Source organism: Oncorhynchus kisutch, linkage group LG22 (genome assembly GCF_002021735.2).
Source record: "Oncorhynchus kisutch isolate 150728-3 linkage group LG22, Okis_V2, whole genome shotgun sequence".
NCBI classification, from domain to species: Eukaryota; Metazoa; Chordata; class Actinopteri; order Salmoniformes; family Salmonidae; genus Oncorhynchus; species Oncorhynchus kisutch.
The window spans coordinates 16,168,037-16,191,555 of record NC_034195.2 but is presented as its reverse complement, the minus strand read 5'-3'; the positions used below and the strand labels follow the sequence as shown (position 1 = coordinate 16,191,555).

The window sequence follows — 23,519 nt, the reverse complement described above, 5'->3', positions numbered from 1 at the left end:
ACTGCTAAATCCCCAAAATGGGAGAATTAAATCATATTTAGCACTTCTGGGACCTGTTGGATCGGACGGTGAAGGCTAGGGCCATCCCTCACAGAAATGTCTGGGAACTTGCAGGTGCCTTGGTGGAAGAGTGGGGTAACATCTCACAGCAATAACTGGCAAATGTGGTGCAGTCCATGAGGAGGAGATGCACTGCAGTACTTAATGCAGCTGGTGGCCACACCAGATACTGACTGTTACTTTTGATTTTGACCCCCCCCCCCCTTTGTTCAGGCACAAATTATTCCATAATAATTAGTTAGTCACATGTCTGTGGAACTTGTTCAGTTTATGTCTCAGTTGTTGAATCTTATGTTCATACAAACATGTTAAGTTTGCTGAAAATAAACGCAGTTGACAGTGAGGACATTCATTTTTTTGCTGAGCTTATATTACAATTATTCTTAAATGAGTGGCCATTCATGTGCAAAGGATTAGCATTTCAATGAATATAATTATAGACTGTGTAGTGAATCCATTTGTCTATACCGCTCTCTCAGTCCCCACCACTCTCCTTTTGTCTACCAAGCTGTCATATAGGCATAGCCCACTAGCGACTTTTCTATCTCTGTTAGTAACCAATATCTACTGTTTGTGATGTATTTCTGTGATTATTTAGTTAGTAAATAAATAATTAAGCCAATGTTTATATTGCTGATTCATTATGGAAACTAGGGTTCGTGCAGATAACCAAGAATTTTACGACGTTCAGATGAGACTGATAGAGGGAAAGAAAAATTCATGATTGATTGATGACTGAAATGTAAGAGATTTTTAGATCTCTAAGAGTTCATTCAGAAGATGGAACTCCTTAAATAAACTTGTCTGTGGTGCCCCAGGTTATTAATGAGTTAATTGTTGCATGATTGAATTCAATGGACACAGCTTTTATTAGAACCAAAACATACACAGCCTGCCTCTGCTCAACACTCGAACTAGAGAACGAATCGTTCCGGGGCAGCTGCAGTTCGCGACTGAAATTGTGCTGATCTGCCTCCCTGCAGTCAAGCAGTGTCATAGAGCCGTTCACAATCTAGTCCGGTTGCGGCCACAACTAGACCTCGTTTCAAAGGTATCAATAAATAATCTTATTTGTATGCCTACCAATCACAAATGTACAATGCTTTAAGAACACTTTTATTAGTCTCAGTCACAAAGAACAGCTCCAATAACAAGCCTTCTATGGCGAATGAGACTTGTAGAATCTACGTTTTTAGTTCATTGTTCGCCGATAGGGGACCCTGCGTGCTCTGGACGTTACCGAATCAAATGAACAAAATGAGTCGAAAGATTCATTGTTTTGACTGAACAAGTTGAAAAGATCTGAGAGAGTAAAAGGAGGCGAACTTGCCATCACTAGTACGCAGATTCTTAATTAGCATGTAGTTACATAAGTTGTCATGAAGACTTCATAATAGCAATTGTTAGTAACAGTTGACAGAGCATATGAAAATAGGATGAACAGTAATTTTAACACCCATTACAACCGATTTTATAACGTTATGCCGTGACTCATAACTATTTAAAACTACTAATGACAGCTTTTGACAAAATGTTATGTTATATAGCTGTTATAAAGGCTTTATGAATGCCTGTATAAGGACACATACAGTACAGTTTAGTCATATCCAGAGCGACTGGATCAAGCAAATAAGGTTAAGTTCCTTGCTCAAGGGCACATAGACATATTTGTCACCTAGCTCGGGGATTCAAAACAGCAGCCTTTCGGTTACTGGCCCATTGCTTTTCACCGCGAGAATACCTGCTACCCCAGTAAAGTGTTACCAAAACTTTTGTAGGCTGCAGACAGATAACAGTTGCATTCATGTGCTTCAAATCATGTCAGACATTAACATTATCTGCAATTAAAATACAGACCATTTCAAAGTCACAATGACCTCCATTTGGTATCTCTGACGTCCAACTGCACAGGTAACTCCATACATACTAACAGCACACAGCCATGATCTATCACATCTCTACGGTTATCAAAGAGATGACACACCCAAACTAAGCACACATAACCACACTGAAGTTAAAGGGAGAGTTCACCTAAATAACAAATGCACATATCCTTACCTTGAAAGTAGTCTACGGGGCAGGAGAGGAAGGGAAACGTAAGTATTTTTTCATTCAGGCAATCTATCCTTTTAAGCTTGAAATGATAACATGTCCTATTTGTCTGGTTGCCACAGAGCTACACTATGGTTGTGTTCATTAGGTAAACAGTGAAAAAGTCCAGGTTGTCCCTCCCCTGTTCTGGTATAAATATACACGACCTACATCACCTTGCTTTCCCTCTTAACCTAACATCTAGGCCGAATCCCAAATAAACCCCTAGTTACTACGCACTTGTGGAAATCTGGGAGGATTTAACAGGTGTAAGCAATATGGTAATAGCGCCACTTGCTCACTGATGGGCTAGGAAATAGTCTCTCCATGATACTTACACCTGTCAAATCCTCTCAGATTGCCACAAGTACATAGGGTGTAGCGTCTAGGGGTCATTTTGGGATTAGGACCTAGATATATGCAGCCAGTACTTGGTCTCACCTCTCTAGTTTGACAGCCAGGGCCTTGCGGAGACGCAGCTCCTCAGTGTAGAGCTCCCGGTAGCGATCCAGCTCTGTGCGGGTGGAGTCTCGCAGGCTCATGCTGTCGTGCTGTGTGGAGTGCGCTCTGCCCAGCTCGCCCTCCAGCTCCCGGATACGCTGCTCCAGCGTGGAGCGCAAGCTGGCCTCGTTTGCTGCCTTGATCTGCTCCAACGCCTCCTGGGACGCCGCCTGGGTCTGAAGGAGGGATGTGTTCAACAGGCAGCAACAGGAATGGGTAAAAACATGTGTATACACACTCTCACCAAGTGAGTGCCATTCATCTGTTAATTAACTGCCAGGCAGAAATGGAAAACCAGCAGGACTAGCAGCCCTCAAGGACAACTTCCTTCCTTGAGGAAATCACTGATCTAACACGGTAAGGCTGATGATAGTCACAGGCTAGTAACCATGTTGTTACCTATCCACGTCATTATTTCAAGGGAGGGAGGGAGGAAGGATCAATTTTTAATTATTTTTATTTTACTAGGCAAGTCAGTTAAGAACAAATTCTTATTTTCAATGACGGCCTAGGAACAGTGGGTTAACAGCCTGTTCAGGGGCAGAACGACAGATTTTGTACCTTGTCAGCTCGGGGATTCGAACTTGCAACCTTTCGGTTACTAGTCCAACGCTCTAACCACTAGGCCAAGTTCTAGAATGTATCTTGTGCCCCCCCCCACCTGTAGGAAGAGGTTGACCTCCTCCAGTTTCTGTCTGATCTCCTGGCGGGCCCTCTCCTCTGCGTCTCGTCGGTACTGATCCACCAGGGTCTGGTCCATCACCCCCGCCTCCACCTGCCGTCGCAGGCCCAACAACTACAATACAGAATAGTATTTTACTAATAGATCTTGTAAATGCTTTACTTACTGAATATTTTACATATTAAAATGAAATATTCCATTGCACAGCCCTTAGTTTTTTTTGTTGACCCCCCCTGGGATATGAACCGCCGACCTTCCGGCTACTGGATCGTCTCTAACCTCTGGGGCTACCCACCTCCTCCTCCAGGTGCCTCTTGCTACGCTCGAGCCGCTCGTTGCTGCGGCCCAGGCCCTTCAAGGAGGTCAGTTTCTCCTTGAGCTCCCCGTTGACCCTCTCCAGCTGGCTGCAGCGAGACACCTCCTTCTCCAGCTGCACCGACAGGTCATCCACCTGGGGACAGAGGGTCATTGAGATGAGAGGATGTGTATGAAGTGGTGTAGGGTGAAGTTGTCCCTAAATGCTGATCTTGGACCAGTTTTGCATTTTCCAGATTGGGGGATCAGAAGGTGATCCTAGATCTATACCTTGGGGAAACTTGAACCCAGAGCTGTATGAAGTACAGGGTTGTGTTCATTCGGAACCAAACAGAAGAAAATAACCTGAAACAGGGAGGACTACCTGGACTTCTCTAATAAGACACATTTTTGTTTTAAGTTGCAAAACATTTAAAAAGGTTTTCCGTAGCGTGCCCTAATAAACACGACCCAGGAAATTGTAGAACATGAGATAAGATATATAAGATGTCAAATAAGAGGAAGATAAGGATCTGTGTGGGTCTAAACTTAACTTGATGAGTCGTCAATGCGTCCCAAATGGCACCCTAATCTCTATATAGTGCACTAGTACTTTACTTATTATGTCCATTGCACACATTCCCAGAGGAGCACAGATTCGAGAGTTAGCAGCAGTGCAGCACCCTTGGAAGTGAAGTAGTAGCACACTTTATAAGGAATAGGGTGCCATTCGGTACACATCCTTGGTTTCAGGATCAATTGGGCTTAGTACCTTGTCCTTCATCCTGCTGATGTCAGCCTCAGTCTGTCTGTGGCCCATCTCCCCTCTCATGCTGCTCATGGGCGATCCAAACTCAGCCCCGGCACAGTCCTGCTCCCGCAGCTTCTTCTTAGCCGTCTTCACCAGTGTCCGCAGCCTGTACAACATTCCACACAGAGACAGATACATACATATAATCTTAATGACACATGGGTCGTTCCACCAATTTGGTTCCTTGAGTACTGTAACTTGGAGAAAAATATTTGTGCTTTGTTTCACTTTATTTTAACATTGTCATAAAGAACACAACGTAATAAAAAAATATATGTCATCCCATCTCAAGAGGTTAAATTAAAAAAATACTATACTATTAAGTGCCAAGTAAAGAAACAGGATTGACGATTTAATCTTAAAATCAGCCATAAATCCTCTTGTGATAGGGGAATAGAAGCTTGTTGTCTGCAACAGCATGGATGGGCAATTGAATGAAAGCTTCACAATTGTTTAAAATTTTTTTGGGGTTAAAACATTTCTTGCCTGCAACAGTATTATGCTCGACCGTGTTCCACCACAAATCACCAGAAAATGGTGAAAGAGTGTGGAACCAGCTCACCTGCTTTTACACTAGGGTTTGACTATTCTTTTTAAAAAGAATTAAGGAATAGTTTCATCGTATTAAAACAAGAGTACAGTAAGAGGGTTAAACTTAAAATGAGGGACAGGTGTTTTTTGTTACCACTTATTACATTAAATAAATAAGTCAGAAATGACTGTCAAAATGCTTTCCAATGAAAGTGAAAACCTATAAGTCACACAGAAGGACATGTCAAAATGCAACATTTTTGCACTTTAGCAACTCTTTATTCATATAAAAAATCTGATTGAATTTTCCATGCGGTCTATGTTAAAAAGGGCACTACATGTAATATAACAAGCATTTAAAATGTCTACTTAAAAGATCAAAAGGCACTAATTTCATAGAACGACCTAGATGCCCTAGATCAGTCTGACTGATCGGACACCGAAACATCACACCACTGATGGGAAAACCCCCACATCTAACTCACAAACCCAGACACACAAATCATATCACAAACCTATAGACAGCAAAACACATCTAACCCATAAACACAAGGCATCGGCTAACTCACAACACACCCAGAGAGGTGCACCAGACAAAAGCCAGGGATGAATGCGCTGGGTCTACTATAATTGGGCTCTATAGTAGTACTATGGTGGTAATAGACATGGAGAGGTTGCTCTACCGTCCTGAGGAGGGTGCTGTGAAGAAGGGAGGTTGTACTGTCACCTGTACATTTCTTTCTGTAGTTCTGTGTTTCTCTTCATCTCCTGGTCCAATCTGGTGTCCACTGACTTTTTCTGCTCCCCTATCTTCTTGGCCTTCTTCTTCTCTAACTCCATCTGGAACACACAGGACAAACAGGGATGAAATACTGAAGTCTTATTTTTCATCTTCATCCAGATAAGTCAATTAAGAACAGATTCGACCTGTTAACAATGAAGTCTTCACACACCCCTACAGTGTAATAAGGTAGATTAAGGATGTGCATCTTTCCTTTTCAAGATGATTCGATACGTATCTAGATACATGGGCTCCGATACGATAAGTTTTGAAACGATTCGGTGTGATTCAGTTTGGTCAACTGGCAGCCCGCGGGCCGGCCCCCTTTTGTAGGCCAGCGGATCAATCCAGTTTTTTGGAACTCAGTCGGATTCTCAACTTACTGTTGAGCGTTAAAATAGTAGAAAATCACATATCTTAAACATTTGAACCGGGGAGCAATGCACATTGGTGAATCCCTATGGTAGATCCCTTTATCTGTGGCTTTTTTTCTATATGGCTTGTTGAATTGGACGGTAGTATTGTGACGTTCGACATAAAATATTCAATAGAAGCGATGCTGGGGATTGTTTCTGAACAGGGCCTTGGTTTAAGGCAGTGCTTTTTATGTTCACAGGTGAGGTGTTAATGGCCAGCTGTGCGTTTGTGTGTATGCCAGTGGTCGTCTTGATTGGTCACCTGGCTGCTGAGCTCTCCTTTCTCCTTCTCCAGCTCAGCCAGACGCAGACCCAGCTTGGAGCGGCTCTTCAGCTCCTCCTCCCACAGCGCATGGGAGTCCTGGGCGTTATGGGACAGCATGCTTTGCTTCTGCACCTGAGGGTAGAGGGGTAGGGTTACGCTACTAATGTAGAGCCGAATGTTAGTGGTCCATATCAAGACTAAAAACGAAAACCCTTTGCCCGTCTCTGAATTCGTGAAGCTAAACACGTAAAGATATATTGCAGGGCATCTGGCATATTGAGTTAATATTTTTGCAGCGTTGACATATTAGCACGAATGACGGAGAGATGTGGTATGTGGAAGCATCTTTAGACGATGAAGACACAATACAAATTTCAACCGAGGAAGTAGTAAAGTAATCAACCAACCTCCTGACTGAGCTGGTCCTCCAGGGTCATCTTGCTGCACTGCAGGCCAGTCACCAAGTCCTCCAGACGGTTCCTGACCTGAGGGTTGAAGAGTGATGCAACATGTGGACAAGAGATGTGGCTCCTCATCCAAATAAGATAGGATCAACTTAATTGTCCCAGAGGAAGAATCAAAAGACACAAGAGGGAGAAAATAAATAAATACATCCAAAGCATGTAACACCATGCAGCTCTAGAGAGAAACAAAAAAATAGGTCCCAGACCACACCAAGATAATATACCGGTATAGGGAGAAAAAAGAGATCAAAAGACCTCCGACTTGCAAAGAGACCACCACCAATCAAAAACAACCCAACACAACCAGAAGAAAACTCAAAGACATTTATAAAAAACAACTAATTCAAGCAATGTTTTTGAATTTCTGGTGTAGAAATAGTGCCCAAACAGCCAATCAAATCTAAAAGCAGTGGCTAAAGTGTAGGGAGTCTTGATCATTAATTTATTTTTCCTTTTGAGGGGGATCTTTCTTCAGAGAAGAAAATCAAACGCAAAGAAATGTATACAGCTACTATGTCTGAAATACCAACCCCTCCTCCTGCTGCAGAGTCAGATGGCTGTGAAGAGATTGAATACCTTTAAAGTCAATATTAATTTAATTACAACTAATTTACCCTTATATCTCCTGTAAAACAGTAACTTGTCTACTGTAAATTATAATTTCATGTCATAGCATTAGTAAGACCACAAAAAGACAGCCAGGGCTTATAAAGATTCAAATCAATACTAAAGTATAGTTCTGCAAAGTTACTCAATGTTTATTTACCTTGAAAGGCAGTCTTTCTCTGAAATAGCCCTTTTAACATGGCACATTATATCTAAACATGGTGCTTTTTCCCACCCCTATGCATGGGAACCAAAGACAATATGGAAAAGACTGGGGGGATGAAAATGTTTGGATGCAGATTGACTAGACTCACCATAGCAGAGTCTTGGACTCCTTTCTGCAGTGCCTCGATCTTGTTGGTCTGCTGCTTTGCTGCTGCCTCCAGCCTGGCATTCTCAATCTCCAATCTGCAGTCACACAACATGAATACGACAGTCACAACGTTCACATTCCTATAGTATGTAGTCTTATTCAGAAACAGTTTTATAACAGTTTGTTTCCCCCCAAAAATGACAGATTAAATTTCATACAACCCTAAATTGGTGACTGAGTTTGTGTGCGTGCGCTCACGCTTTTATATGTGTGTGAGAGTACAGTCGTGGCCAAATAGTTTTGAGAATGACACAAATATAAATTTCCACAAAGTTAGCTGCATCAGTGACATCAGATATTTTTTTGTCAGATGTTACAAAAGCCAGGGATGAATGCGCTGGGTCTACTATAATTGGGCTCTATAGTAGTACTATGGTGGTAATAGACATGGAGAGGTTGCTCTACCGTCCTGAGGAGGGTGCTGTGAAGAAGGGAGGTTGTTTCATAAGTGTCAAATGATTTTATTGACAATTACATGAAGTTGATGCAAAGAGTAAATATTTGCAGTGTTGACCCTTCTTTTTCCAAGACCTCTGCAATCCGCCCTGGCATGCTGTCAATTAACTTCTGGGCCACATCCTGACTGATGGCAGCCCATTCTTGCATAATCGATGCTTGGAGTTTGTCAGAATTTGTGGGGTTTTGTTTGTCCACCGCCTCTTGAGGATTGACCACAAGTTCTCAATGGGATTAAGGTCTGTGGGGTTTCTTGGCCATGGAACCTAAATATCGATGTTTTGTTCTCCGAGCCACTTAGTTATCACTTTTGCCTTATGGCAAGGTGCTCCATCATGCTGGAAAAAGCATTGTTCATTACCAAACTGTTCCTGGATGGTTGGGAGAAGTTGCTCTCAGAGGATGTGTTGGTACCATTCTTTATTCATGGCTGTGTTCTTAAGCAAAATTGTGAGTGAGTCCACTCCCTTGGCTGAGAAGCAACCCCACACATGAATGGTCTCGGGATGCTTTACTGTTGGCATGACACAGGACTGATGGTAACGCTCACCTTGTCTTCTCCGGACAAGCTTTTTCTGGATGCCCCAAACAATCGGAAAGGGGATTCAGAGAAAATGACTTTACCCTAGTCCTCAGCAGTCCAATCCCTGTACCTTTTGCAGAATATCAGTCTGTCCCTGATGTTTTTCTTGGAGAGAATGGCTTCTTTGCTGCCCTTCTTGACAACAGGCCATCCTCTAAAAGTCTTCGCCTCACTGTGCGTGCAGATGCACTCACACCTGCCTGCTGCCATTCCTGAGCAAGCTCTGTACTGGTGGTGCCCCGATCCCGCAGCTGAATCAACTTTAGGAGACGCTAGCTGGACTTTCTTGGGCGCCCTGAATCCTTCTTCACAACAATTGAACCGCTCTCCTTGAAGTTGTTGATGATCCGATAAATGTTCGATTTAGGTGCAATCTTACTGGCAGTAATATCCTTGCCTGTGAAGCCCTTTTTGTGCAAAGCAATGATGACGGCACGTGTTTCCTTGCAGGTAACCATGGTTGACAGAGGAAGAACAATGATTCCAAGCACCACCCTCCTTTTGAAGCTTCCAGTCTGTTATTCGAACTCAATCAGCATGACAGAGTGAGCTCCAGCCTTGTCCTCGTCAACACTCACACCTGTGTTAACGAGAGAATCACTGACATGATGTCAGCTGGTCCTTTTGTGGCAGGACAGTTTCAGATTCAGTTCATTTGCATGGCAAAGAGGGACTTTGCAATTAATTGTAAATTAATCTAATCACTCTTAATAACATTCTGGAGTATATGCAAATTGCCATCATACAAACTAAGGCAGCATATTTTGTGAAAATGTATATTTGTGTTATTCTCAACTTTTGGCCACGACTGTACTTTTGTGTTTGCTTGTGTGTATAAGTACAAGTGCACCTGTGTTCCTGCATGTTGTTGTGTGTGTGTGTGTGTGTGTGTGTGTGTGTGTGTGTGTGTGTGTGTGTGTGTGTGTGTGTGTGTGTGTGTGTGTGTGTGTGTGCATGCACGTGTATACCTCTGCACTGCCTCCTCCAGCTGTTTAATGGTGGTGTCTGAGCCTGCAAAGGCAGACAGCACCTCCTGCAGTTTCTGAGAGGCGGTGACCACCTCTCGCTCCTTCTCATCTAGACTGCTCTTCAGAGCTTTGATGCGCCGCTCCGCCTGAACGTACTGGTCCTCGCTCTCCTCCAGCTGTGAGGTAGCAAGTTCACAGAGTTAACGTGATTCCCTATTCTACTTGACAGACAATGACATTTGTTCTGCACAATATATTTATATCTGAACATTCTGATAGAATAGGGAATCATGCTATTATATCTGTCATATCTATTCTATACAATACTTTTCTATCGGAACATCCTGTAATGTCGCCCCCGCCCGAGGTCAATCGGTCATACGGTCATCTTTCAGAAGGTCAATCTCAGGTCACTAGCATCACTGTGAACATCTGTTAACCTATACATTGAACCATAGTTCTTACCGTAACCCTAACCCGGTCAGTAGCCAGCTGTACACAAAAAAATCCAACTTCATCAGTGAGCTGTCTAATCTAAGACAGGTTGATTGATGCCACAGCATCCACCACCAGCCAGTCTACATTGGAGAGACTGTAGATACCATAAACTGCCACAGGGAGGCACTGTCTTACTCCTACCAATATGTCTCCTTTAGAAATATAATTACTAGACTTGAACTTGAATGGGGATGTAAGTTCTAGTAAGTCTGGTTCTACAATGCTTCCAAGGGGTGACGTTTCCCCAGATCTAGGATCATATGCCCGTCACCTGATCATAACCTGAACCATTTGCATTCGCCCACCTTCCCCTTAAGGCGGTCCATGTCCTTGAGCAGTCGCGCCTTCTCCTCCTCCAGGTCATTGCGGTAGCGTGTGTTCACCTCCAGGGAAGCCTCGCTCATCGACAGCTTCTTCAGTGAGTCGGCGAGTTCTTGCTGCAGCTGCCTCAAACTGGTCTGTGGGCCATGAAAAAGTATGAGCAAAATAACGTTTTCTTTGTTAAACAGAGAGACTGAACTTTTCCGGGCTGGTAGAGAGAGAGCGCAGGGGGGTGATTAAGACAAGCTAATCCTCTTATGTAGTAGAAAACGGGAGGATGGGAAGCGCCACAAAACTACACTAGTAGATCATGAGAAGCGTAGGTTGAAGGTGCTCTTTGACTTGCAGCTATTAGTGGCTAAAGTTAGCTTCCGTTTGTAGTGGATGTTATAGAGGTGACGTGTTTACTTATTCTACATGTCTGAGGCATGTTTGTTCTACATTAAATAGTTATATCTGTACATTCCACAGCGTAGTGCCCTGCTGAATGCTATCCTGTTCTCTATCCTGGGCCCTGTTCAAATTCTAATCAAGCTGCATCCTTCCTCATTTTTTGAAGTAGTCACTGATTAGAAATGACTGAACAGGTGAAAACCATGGTTTGGAGGCCTTGCATTCACCAATCTAATATCTAATCTGTGATTATTTCAATGAAGGAAGGATGCATTTTTTAGGGTATACATCAAAGCGTTTTTCTGTGATTACTTGAATACTATCTCCTTGCCTCCTTCTCAACCGTATTGTAGGAGGAATGTCTGAGGTCCCTCCCCTTATTCTTCTCCAATACCTTTTTGATGTGAGGAGAGAGAATGTGAGGAACCCAGGAAAGATGAAGTGAGAAAGAGCCTTTATTCTACATTATAGATTTAAACCACAACGTTGTGCCTTGCTGAATGCACCCCACCCCTATATCACACCTCTCTGTCGTTCTTCTCCTCCTCCAGCTTGTAGACCTGGTCGCGGAGGTCGGCAGCCTTGGTGGCCAGCTCCTTGCTCCTCTCCTCTACCAGCTGCACACGCTCCTCCCCGTCCGAGCGCAGCTTAGCCAGCAGGTCGCCAAAGCGCTCCTGGGCGTCCGTCACCGCCTTCTCCTTCGCCATCCCTTTGAATTTAATAAACTGTATTACTCCCATGGCACTCATCGTAAGAGTAGGGGGTGTTTACACTGGTGCCAACCTGGCTTCATTTTTATCATGGCCACCTAATCATCCCCCTCATTCCTAATTGGCATATCTCTCTCCACCATGCTAGCTGTGTGGTGAGTGTTCTGGCACAAATGGTTGCCATGCATCACCCAAGTGGGTGCCACATATTGGTAGTGGATGAGTCGAGTAAATCTCAATAATTTTGAGCACCTAGGTGGAAAAGCACTTATTCCATTTCATTATTATTATTGTAAATCCCCAAATGGGAACATGGATGTGTCACCAGCATGACAAAGTGAAGACATCTTTTTTAGAAATCTTTGCAAATTTATTGAAAATGAAATTCAGAAATCTCTCATTTACAAACGTATTCTCACCCGAGTCAACACTTTGTAGAAGCATCTTTGGCAGAGATTACATCTGAGTCTTTCTGGGTAAGTCTCTAAGAGTTTTCCAAACCTGGATTGTGTAAAATTTGCCCATTATTCTTTTCAGAATGTATCATTGCTAGACAACCATTTCCAGGTCTTGCCATAGATTTTTCAAGTAGATTTAAGTCAAAACTGTATCGGCCACTCAGGAACATTCACGGTCTTCTTGGTAAGCAACTCTAGCATAGTTTTCGTCTTGTGTTTTAGGTTAATGCCACCACTATGCTTGAAAATATGGAGAGTGGTAACCAGTATTGGATTTGCCCCAAACATAAGACTTTGCATTCAGGACAAAAAGTTAATGGCTTTGCCACATTTTTTTGCAGTATTACTTTAGTGCATTGTTGCAAACAGGAAGCATGTTTTGGAATATTCGTATTCTGTACAGACTTCCTTCTTTTCACTCTGTCAATTAGGTTGGTAATTGTGGCATAACTATAATGTTGTTGATCCATCCTCAATTCCCTCCTATCACATCCATTAAACTCTAACTGTTTTAAAGTCAATCCATGAGCGGTTTCCTTCCTCTCTGGCAACTGAGTTAGGAAGGACGCCTGTATCTTTGTAATGACTGGGTATATTGATACACCATCCAAAGTGTAATTAACTTCATGCTCAACGGGATAGTCAATGTCTGCTTTTTAATATTTACCCATCTAACACTAGGTGCCCTTTGTGAGGCATTACAAAACCTCCCTGGTCTTTGTGGTTGAATCTGTGCTTGAAATTAACTGCTCGACTGAGGGACCTTGTAGATAATTGTATGTGTGGGGTACAGAGATGAGGTAGTCGTTAAAAAATTATGCTAAAATCCATGCAACTTATTATGTGACTTGTGAAGGACATTTTTACTCCTGAACTTATTTAGGCTTGCCATAACAAAGAGGTTGAATACTTATTGACTCACAGCATTTCAGTTTTTCATTTGTAAACATTTTGAAGAACATAATTCCACTTTGACATTACAGGTTTTGTGTGTAGGCCAGTGACACAAAATCTAAATTTAATTCATTTTAAATTCAGCCTGTAACAACAAAATGTGGTAAAAGTCAAGGGGTGTGAATAGTTTCTCAAGGCACTTAGTGTCAGAAGACTTAGCACTGACGGCTGATGAAACAAGAACAATACATGATGTTGCCAATAGATTCAATAGGATAAACTTCAAGCAAATGAATTAAATAGAATAAGTTAGATCAATGCATTAGAAAATCATCAGTGATCTCAGCTCATATAAAGTAACCAGTACTGATGCAAAGTGCAGGTACATAATTATAGCACCACCTGGATAATATGCATTAAAAAGCAAGGGAACTGTACAATACAATATCAACACATTAAATATCAACACATTCTTCCCAGTCAGTGGTGTCATGTCAGCTGAAGCTAGGGGTTGGCAGAATGATGTCTGGACCTCTGTCTCCTCCCATCACAAATCAAGACACAGGCTGAGGCAGGCAAGAGAGATCAGGGAGTTCTTCAATAATGGACTACTGGAATAACTATTGAAGTCTATTCAAAATTGTTGGTCTTAAGCTAGGGGATGGTGAATTCAATTGCTTGCCACTCCTAAAAGACATGGTCCACCTTAGGATACACATAAAATACATTGGTTAAAAACTCTGCAATTGCATGCACCTTTGTTCTGGGCCTCCTCCAGCTGTTGCCTCAGCAGCATGGCCTCGCTCTGTGCCGCCGCCAGCCTCTCCTGCAGCGTCTCCTGCCGGGCGCACACTCTCCCAGCCTGCTCCCTCTCCGTCTGTAGAGTTGCCTCAAGCTCCTTCACTCGCCCCCCTATTTGCTCCTTGTCCCTCTGCAGCGTGGCGACCACATGCTCCATCTCGGCAAGCGACATTGTGACGCGGTGCACCTCATTTTCGAGGCCGTTTGCACGTGATTCTGCCTTAGCGAGTTTCTGCGACAGCCCACCCACCGCCTCGCGTTTGTTCGCTGCCTCGCCCGTAAGCTTGTCCTGGGCACGCTGGTGCCCCTCACGCTCGCGATGAAGAGCTCTTTCGGCGTCAGCGCGTGCCACCTGGCATCTCTCTGCCTCCTGAAGAGCGCCAGTCAGCCGCGTCCTCGCTGACTCACCTTCGGCTTCCAGCTGCTCCCTCACCTGGCGCTCGTGCTCCAGCCGTGTGGAAGCCACAGCCAGTTCGGCCTTGACGGCGGTCACCTGGCTGGTGTACTGGTAGACTGTCTGGGCCAGCGCCTCCTCGTTGAGTTTGAGGTCGCGCCGGGCATCCTCTAGGCGCTCCCTCAAAGCCTCGCTCTCCTCGGAGCGGCGGGACTCCTCCTGGCGACTGTGGGAGCAGGAGCGCTCCAGCTCAGCTCTCAGGGAGCTCAGCTCGTCCTGGAGCACAGAGCTCTGCTGCAGCAGCTCCCTCTCTCGGTCAGTGGCCTCCGTCAACTGGGACAGGGCCTGACAAGTGAGAACAGCAGCAGAGGTGACACAGCACACTAAACATCACTTTCAATGGCGAACATGAAAAAAGACGGCAGAATTCAGTTATGACATCATTGTTCTAGCATTATCCACTGAGTTTTTAAAACTAAAGCACATGATATGGTTCAATGTGCCAATAAAATTATCTCCATCTTCTTTAGTTTCATTTAATTGCCGTCATCTTGAAGCTAAAATTGGGATCATGTAAACTCTGCTAATGGCCATACAGAAAAAAAAAGTGTAACGGAGAGCAATGTACAATACTGAGAACTTTGCAAAATTGCATGGGGCCGCCATCTTTATGCACCTCTGCTATTAGAGCCGGACCGGAATCTCTGCTTCAAGATTGTATTGATCACCCAGACTGGGATATGTTCTGGGTTGCCACCGAGAATAACATTGACGTACACTACCGTTCAAAAGTTTGGGGTCACTTAGAAATGTCCTTGTTTTTGAAAGAAAAGCAAGTTTTTTTGTCCATTAAAATAACACCAAATTGACTAGAAATAAAGTCTAGACATTGTTAATGTTGTAAATGACTATTGCATGTTACTGCAATACAGATAGATTGTGAACAATGCAGTTTCAAATTTACTTTAAGACTAAGTTGAATTCATTCAGCCAGCAGACTCCCCATTCTTGTTAATTAGTGTGCTTGATCAAACATTTCCACATAAATCTAATCCACTGCCATAGATGAAAACATTTTTAGTTTAGATTACCTTCTTAGGTAGAACTTAGTGTTTTGTATTAACTTTCGTATTTTTGGTGGTTATCATGTAAATGTTCTTAAATTATGTTAATTGGAATATGTAGCTAAGGGCCCAGTGCCGTCAGAATAAATGTTTTGCTGTGTATTGTGTCATATTTTTATTTCCTGATAGTTGCTGGTTGAAAATACAATCTTCACAGGACCTTCTAATCAGCAGGTCTGCATGGGTTTCAGCTTTCAATGGTGACATCACCATGCAGTAAATTGTGCTCCTGGGTGACGCAGCAGTCTAAGGCACTGCATCCCAGTGCTAGAGGCGTCACTACAGACCCTGGTTCGATTCCAGGCTGTATCACAACCGGCTGTGATTGGGAGTCCCATAGGGCGGCGCACAATTGGCCCAGCGTAAACCGGGTTAGGGTTTGGCCGGGGTAAATAAGAATTTATTCTTAAATGTTCAATAAAATAAATAAAAAATGGTTAATAGACTAACACCAAAGAGAGATCCAAATAACAGCTCGTTATTCCCCCCTCCCCCCCAGTCCGACCCTGGGTTTATAAGTGCGGATATTGACTCTGCCGCTCGAGCATGCTTTTGGGGCACAGTCGATAGCGCGCTGGACTTCGGGCTAGAAGGTCAAGGGGTCGAGGCCTGCTCCCTGCCCGTTTCATTACAGTATGTTACCTCGTTGCTCTTACTGATGGTCCTCCTGTTCTCCTCCTCGATCTGCTGCTGCTTGCGGAGGTGATTGTTGAGGAGGGTCTCCGACAAAGCTCGGGCACCTCGCTCCTGGGTCAACAGCCTCTGGGTCTCGCTGCGGTCCTCCTCCGACTAGGGGATGACACAAACATACAGGCTAAATTCATACTCATTCACGTCATTAATAGTCTGTTATTGAGCACACAGCATTTAAGAGAAGATATGGAGAAAGGTGTATTGATGTGGTTCTGAGTGATTGTTTATAATACTCTCATGACACCTGTGGTATGTGTGTGGCAATGGCGGAATAACATTAAAAACTCGCTAAATATGATTGATGGTGATGGTCATTTTTGCTCGCTGTAACCAACAAAATAATACATGGTAACAGGAGTGGAAATCGTGTTTTTTCTGTGAATGTTGGAGTTTAATTTAATTTTGTAGACCTAACCTCATCTATATGTCGAGATCAGATTGCGTTTGATATAAATTACTCCAGAGTTAGAGAAAGATTTCTGCAGGAAAGTAAGTTACATTTGGACAGTGCAGTAAAAATTCAGGCAAATGAGCTGTCACAAATACATATTAACACCTTTTGCTCCACACCAGCAAACACTGCTATGGAGGTAGAAAGCAGAGCAGTGGATTTTGTAGACAAGGAAACGAGGGGGCACAATGAGCAAAGGAGCCACAAGCAATATGATTGTAATAGGTGTGGCACCAGGCCATGAAGTGCCCTGCTGTTGGAAAACTTTGCAACAAGACCAAGGGGAAGTAATTTTGGAAAAATGTGTTTAGCAAAAGGACAAGTATGGGACTTTGTGGGCACTGTGGATTGCATGGAGGATGTGCAAGAACCATTACAGGTCCATACTGTAGCTAGTGACCACTTGGTTGTACCACTCGTGGTCAATGGTACAATTTTGACCTTAAAGCTGGATGCAGGGGCTAAAGCCCACCTGATCAATGAGGGATTTTCATGAGCTAAAGCACAAACCAGCAATCATGCAAAAAGATGTCTCTCTGGCCAAGCAATTGAGACTAAAGGTTTGTGTCGGCTAACTGTAAAGAGGGAAAACAAGAAGCCACACACTTATGTTTGATTGTACCAGAGGGGCATGATTCTCTTTTGGGGGATAAAGCATGTGGATCGTTGGGAGTGGGTAAGCGAGTGTACACCATTAATTTCTGACTGGCTGCACAGTGTTCAACAAGTAATCAAAATGGTGAGGAGATTGCACAAATATATTCTGATGTGTTCACAGGATTTGGAGCAATGCCTCTCATTTACTCTATTACTCTCGCAGAGAATGCCAAGCCAGTGATTCATGCACCACGCAGAGTTCCAGTGCCAATACGGAAGGATTTAAAGATGGAGATCGGGAAGAATAGTGAAACTCAATGTGCTCGTGAAAACAGAGGAGCCAATAGACGAGGTCAATTCCATGCTGTGTGTTCGGAAAAGGAACGGAGATCTGAGAGTCTGTATGGACCCCAAGGACCTTAATAAATGTATCAAAAAGGATGTTCAGATACCTAAGAGGGAGGACAGTGTGTGAAATGGCGGGTGCACACTATTTCTGAAAATTGGATGCTTCAAATTAGAGGTTGAGCGATTAATCGGAATGGCCGATTTCAAGTTTTCATAATCTGTATTTTTGGACACCGATTATGGCCGATTACAATGCACTCCACGAGGAGACTGCGTGGCAGGCTGACTACCTCTTACACGAGTGCAGCAAGGAGCTAAGGTAAGGTGCTAGCTAGCATTAAACGTATCTTAAAAAACGATCAAACATAATCACTAGTTAACCACACATGGTTGATGATATTACTAGTTTATCTAGCTTGTCCTGCATTGCATATAATCGATGCAGTGCCTGTTAATTTATCATCGAATCACAGCCTACTTCGCCAAATGGGTGGTGATGATTTAACAAGCGCATTCACGACAAAAAGCACTGTCGTTGCACCAATGTATACCTAACCATAAACATCAATGCCTTTCTTAAAATCAACACACAAGTATATATTTTTTAAACCTGCATACTTAGTTAATATTGCCTGCTAACATGAATTTAGTTTAACTAGGAAAAATTGTGTCACTTCTGTTGCGTTCTGTGCAGCAGTTTGGGCTGCCTGGCTCGTTGTGAACTGTGTGAAGACCATTTCTTCCTAACAAAGACTGTAATTAATTTGCCAGAATTGTACATAATTATGACATAACATTGAAGGTTGTATAATGTAACAGCAATATTTAGACTTAGGAATGTCACCCATTAGATAAAATACGGAACGGCTCTGTATTTCACTGAAAGAATAAATGTTTTGTTTTTGAAATGATAGTTTCTGGTTTTGACCATATTAATGAGCTATGGCTTGTATTTCTGTGTTATTATATTATAATTAAGTCTATGATTTGATATTTGATAGAGCAGTCTGACTGAGCGGTGGTAGCGAGCAGCAGCCTCGTAAGAATTCATTCAAACAGCACGTTCCTGCATTTGCCAGCAGCTCTTCGCTGTGCTTTAAGCATTGAACTGTTTATGACTTCAAGCCTATCAACTCCCGAGATTAGGCTGGCAATACTAAAGTACCTATAAGAACATCCAATAGTCAAAGGAATATGAAATACAAATGGTATAGAGAAAAAAAATCCTATAATTCTTAAAATACCTACAACCTAAAACTTCTTACCTGGGAATATTGAAGACTTATGTTAAAAAGGAACCACCAGCTTTCATATGTTCTCATGTAAGGAAGGAACTTAAATGTTAGCTTTTTTACATGGCACATATTGCACTTCCTTCTCCAACACTTTGTTTTTGCATTATTTAAACCAAAAATTTAACATGTTTCATTATTTATTTGAGACTAAATAGATTTGTATTAATGTATTATATTAAGTTAAAATAAGTGTTCATTCAGTATTGTTGTAATTGTCATTATTACAAATAAAAAATAAAAATTGGCCGATTGATAGGTATCGGCTTTTTTTGGTCCTCCAATAATCGGTATTGGCGTTGAAAAATCATAGTCGGCCGACCTCTAACCTGTGGTATATGTGTGGCAATGGCTGAATAACATTAAAAACTTGTTAACTATGATTGATGGTGATGGTCGTCTTTGCTCGTGGTAACCAACAAAGTAATACAGAAGGTTGTACACTACTAGATGTTGTAGACCAGTCCTTATTGACGTTTTACCACTTTTTTTATTTGACCTTTATTTAACCAGGCAAGTCAGTTAAGAACACATTCTTATTTTCAATGACGGCCTGGGAACAGTGGGTTAACTGCCTGTTCAGGGGCAGAACGACAGATTTGTACCTTGTCAGCTTGGGGGTTTGAACTCGCAACCTTTCCTGTTACTAGTCCAACGCTCTAACCACTAGGCTACGCTGCCGCCCCACTGACCAATATAAAGCGCTAGGTCAGGGGTCATCTACAAAGTACAACATAGTGTAATCAAGGTATAAAACAATTATGTTATTATCATAATTTAAATAGGAAGAGGAGGGCTTAGTGAAAGAGAGAAAAAGAGTCAGAGTGCATTCTACCTGTTTCATGTTGTTAAGGATGGCCCTCATCTCCAGCTCCAGGTTCCTCATGGCCAGTTCCACCTTGTGCTTCTCCTCTGCCTCGGCCCGTAGCTCCTCCTCCTTCCTCCGCAGCATCTCCCGGTTCTTGTCATACAGCATGGAGGCGTTCCGGTGCTTCTCCTGCTCCTGCTTCAGCTGGAACCTACAGCACATAGGGCAGAGAGATGGAACACAGAGAAAGCAGTGGGTCACATCTACACTTAGTGTGTTAGCAGAGACAGAGTGAGAGGAGAGATGATAAAAATCAAAGGTGACAGAGAAAGATTTGAAAGAGCATAAAAATATGAAAAAGGTTCATTGAGAGGGAGAGAAAAAAAACAAATTGTCTCACAGAACGACAAAAAAGACCTCAACTCTTTGGCTAACTTACTTCAAGTTGTTGAGGTCCGTGTCCAGCTCAAGCTGCCGGTGATCCAGGGCCTGCTTGCTGTCCCGGCTTTCCTCCAGTGAGGCCATCAGCTCGCGCTTCTCGACCTCCAGCTGGCTCACCTTGTCAGAGAGGTGCCCATGGCGGCCCCGCTCCCTCTGGATCGTGCGCTCATACTCGTGGAACATGTTCTGGAGCTTCACGATGCTCACAGAGTCTGAAGGGACAGAGGGGTGGGAGGGGACTAGGGTTAGAGCCTTGGGGTCTTCCTCAATTCATCTTTCCTGGATTTCTCGCCTCCTTCTCAAAATGCATTGGAGATAAATGTCAAAGGGGAGGGACCTTGGATCTTCTCCTCAAATATGAAGGAGGCAAGGAGATAGAATGCGAGGAATCATGGAAAGACAGTTTGAGATAGAGCCTAGGATGGATTTTGGGCCATGTGTACCTAAAGTGGCAGAATCGAGCTGTTTGATGAGAAAAGAGGCGTGACGGTAGCCAGAGGTGGGGTCTTCGAGGTCAGATGTGGCCGTGTCCGATGACTGTGTGAGCTCATCAAAGTCCTCCGCCATCTCAATCTCGCCAGCAGTCTGAGGTTGGGGACGCAACATAAAACAGATCAAAGATTTACACTACATACTAACTTTTACACATGGATATAGTGTATGTTTGAATGTAATTTGTTAATTCTTTACTAAACTCATGATATTTTCTTTAAGGGACACTGCACTCCAAAATCAACATTTGTCAGATTTTTTCAGACCTCAAAAGTCCACATCCCAAGTCATCAGTTTAGAACTGAGGGGTTTGACATTAAACTCTAAGTATCTAAAATTGATTGTGTAACTCAATGAAGTCACTTAAAGTCACGTAAAAAAATGTAGCACATTAATTGGAAAGGAAATGCAGAGATATTTCATTTACATAAGTATTCACATCCCTGAGTGTCAGAATCATCTTTGGCAGTGATTAAAGCTATGAATCTTTCTGGGTACGTCTCTAAGAGCTTTGCACATCTGAATTGTACAATATTTGCCCAGAATTATTTTCAGAATTCTTCCAGCTCTGTCAAATTTGTTGTAGATCATTGCTAAACAACAATTTTCAAGTCTTGCCAAACATTTTCATGCAGAATTAAGTCAAAACTGTAACTTGGCCACTCAGGAACATTCCCTGTCTCTTGGTAAGCAACTCCAGTGTCGACTTGGCCTTGGGATTTAGGTTATTGTCCTACTGAAAGGTGAATTAATCTCCCAACGTCTGATGGAAAGCAGACAACCAGGTTCTCTTCTAGGATTTTGCCTGTGCTTAGCTCCATTCCGTTTCTTTATCCTGAAAAACTTCCCATCATCACACCTATAGCACAATAAATAAATTACACATTGTGAACATCAGTTTTTTGGACCCAACTTGCTTACAACTTATTCCATGTGGTTTATTCCTTCAGACTCCATGAAATGACTACGTCTTCTAAATATTTGGTCACATGATTCATTTTGTGTATTGTTTCCTAGAAACAAGGGGTTGTTCAACTTACCCTTTGGCACAACTTACCCAACTCTCCCCAAAGGTACCATTGATTTGCATTGGATTTTTGCCACAAACCCTAAAATGTTTAAAAAAATAATAATAATTCCCTGTGCCAAGTAAGAAAATGTAGATGATAGCCTATAATTAAAGTAACCTAATAATACAACATTTAAAACATCTATCCAGGGAATGCATGATTGATATTTTGATGTGCAACCTGTCAAAATAGGATCCAGAATGATCAGATTTCCTTTGATCTCTTTAGAGATGAATTTGCTTATATCTTTGTGCATAGGCTATAGGCTACAGCTGTCTCCACATGCTTCAAGATGTTCCTTGTTCCTGTACCCAAGGCAAAGGTAACTGAACTAAATGACTATCACTAATAGACTCACTTCTGTCATCATGAAGTGCTTTGAGAGACTAGTCAAGGATCATATCATCTCCACCTTACCTGTCACCCTAGACCCACTTCAATTTGCTTAACGCAAATGCAATCGCCATCACGCTGCCCTAACCCATCGGGACAAGAGGAATAACAATGAGGTCGATGGACGATTAATTAGGGCCGATTTCAAGTTTTCATAACAATCGGTAATGATTATTTTTGGACACCGATTATGGCCAATTACATTGCACTGCGTGGCAGGCTGACTACCAGTTATGAGAGTGCAGCAAGGAGCCAAGGGAAGGTGCTTGCTAGCAATAAACTTATCTTATAAAAAACAATCAATCTTAACATAATCGCTAGTTAAACTAGTAATATCATCAACCATGTATGGTTATCTAGGTTATCCTGCATTGCATATAATCGATGCGGTGCCTGTTAACTTCATATGGCTGCAGGGGCAGTATTGAGTAGCTTGGATGAAAAGGTGCCCATTGTAAACAGCCAGCTCCTCAGTCTCAGTTGCTAATATATGCATATTATTATTAGTATTGGATAGAAAACACTCTAAAGTTTACAAAAATGTCAAAATATTGTCTGTGAGTATAACAAAACTGATATTGCAGGAAAACTGCAATCCACTCAGAGCATGGCTGGCCCTTGGATGTACACAGAGAGCAAACATTAATAATATGCATGTCAATCTCTCCTGGCGCAAAGTGGAGGAGAGATAATCTTAAATCACTACTTGTATTTGTGGGAGGTATTGACATGTTGAATGCACCGAACAGTAGTTTGAACTACTGACACCCATGCATACCCCACAAGACATACAACCAGAGCTTTCTTCACAGTCCCAAAGTCCAGAAGAGACTACGGGAGGCGCACAGTACTACATAGAGTAATGACTACATGAAACTCTATTCCACATCAAGTAGCTTATGCCAGCAGTAAAATTTGATTAAAAAAAAAAAAAACACCTTAAAGTACAACGGAACTGTGAAGCAACACAAAGAGACACATGCATACAAACACACGTTTATACTATACACACACGTACACATGGATTTTGTGTTATAGATATGTGGTAGTAGAGCAGAGGCCTGAGGGCACACACTTAATATGTTGTGAAATCTGTTATGACTATATTGTAATGTTTTTTTTTTTAAATGTACAACTGCCTTAATATTGCTGGACCCCAGGAAGAGTAGCTGTTATCTTGGCAGCAGCTAATGGGGATCCATAATACATACAAATACTTGATGAGGCCTATTCACCGTAAATGACGCGCTCCACTCTGCGGGCACATCAAAACCATACATCATAGCCTAAAGTGGTGCCATTCCTTCAATATTAATTAAGAGTTGATAAATTATATACTCACAGAAAGCTGTGCCTCTTCTCTATGTTACTAGAACAACAGTAGTTGCTTTGAATACTGTATTTATCCTGTAATTCTATTTTGAGCAACGGTCATATGCTTGTGCATATCAAAATACAG

The 23,519-nt window shown here is 42.6% G+C and overlaps 1 protein-coding gene across 8 annotated transcripts in view; it reads right to left on the bottom strand.

Annotated features, from left to right (window-relative positions):
• Positions 1 to 23,519, bottom strand: part of ankrd26 (ankyrin repeat domain containing 26) — a 97,470-nt gene that overhangs the window by 24,623 nt on the left and 49,328 nt on the right. For 6 of the 8 annotated variants that reach the window (XR_004204796.1, XM_020456164.2, XM_031801269.1 and 3 more), the window contains 18 exons: positions 20,549 to 20,690; positions 20,104 to 20,317; positions 19,692 to 19,875; positions 16,118 to 16,264; positions 13,913 to 14,696; positions 11,619 to 11,803; positions 10,686 to 10,838; positions 9,883 to 10,058; positions 7,817 to 7,910; positions 7,427 to 7,453; positions 6,840 to 6,917; positions 6,430 to 6,564; positions 5,698 to 5,810; positions 4,401 to 4,545; positions 3,630 to 3,785; positions 3,314 to 3,448; positions 2,593 to 2,828; positions 2,119 to 2,130 (listed from right to left, as the gene is read on the bottom strand). Coding sequence is in view for 7 of the 8 variants with exons in the window: in XM_020456164.2 (XP_020311753.2) it covers positions 2,119 to 2,130; positions 2,593 to 2,828; positions 3,314 to 3,448; positions 3,630 to 3,785; positions 4,401 to 4,545; positions 5,698 to 5,810; positions 6,430 to 6,564; positions 6,840 to 6,917; positions 7,427 to 7,453; positions 7,817 to 7,910; positions 9,883 to 10,058; positions 10,686 to 10,838; positions 11,619 to 11,803; positions 13,913 to 14,696; positions 16,118 to 16,264; positions 19,692 to 19,875; positions 20,104 to 20,317; positions 20,549 to 20,690 (3,116 nt within the window). In the remaining variant the exon portion in view is untranslated. The remainder of the gene's footprint in view (positions 1 to 2,118; positions 2,131 to 2,592; positions 2,829 to 3,313; positions 3,449 to 3,629; positions 3,786 to 4,400; positions 4,546 to 5,697; positions 5,811 to 6,429; positions 6,565 to 6,839; positions 6,918 to 7,426; positions 7,454 to 7,816; positions 7,911 to 9,882; positions 10,059 to 10,685; positions 10,839 to 11,618; positions 11,804 to 13,912; positions 14,697 to 16,117; positions 16,265 to 19,691; positions 19,876 to 20,103; positions 20,318 to 20,548; positions 20,691 to 23,519) is intronic. The other 2 variants (XM_031801265.1, XM_031801266.1) reach the window with 2 other exon arrangements.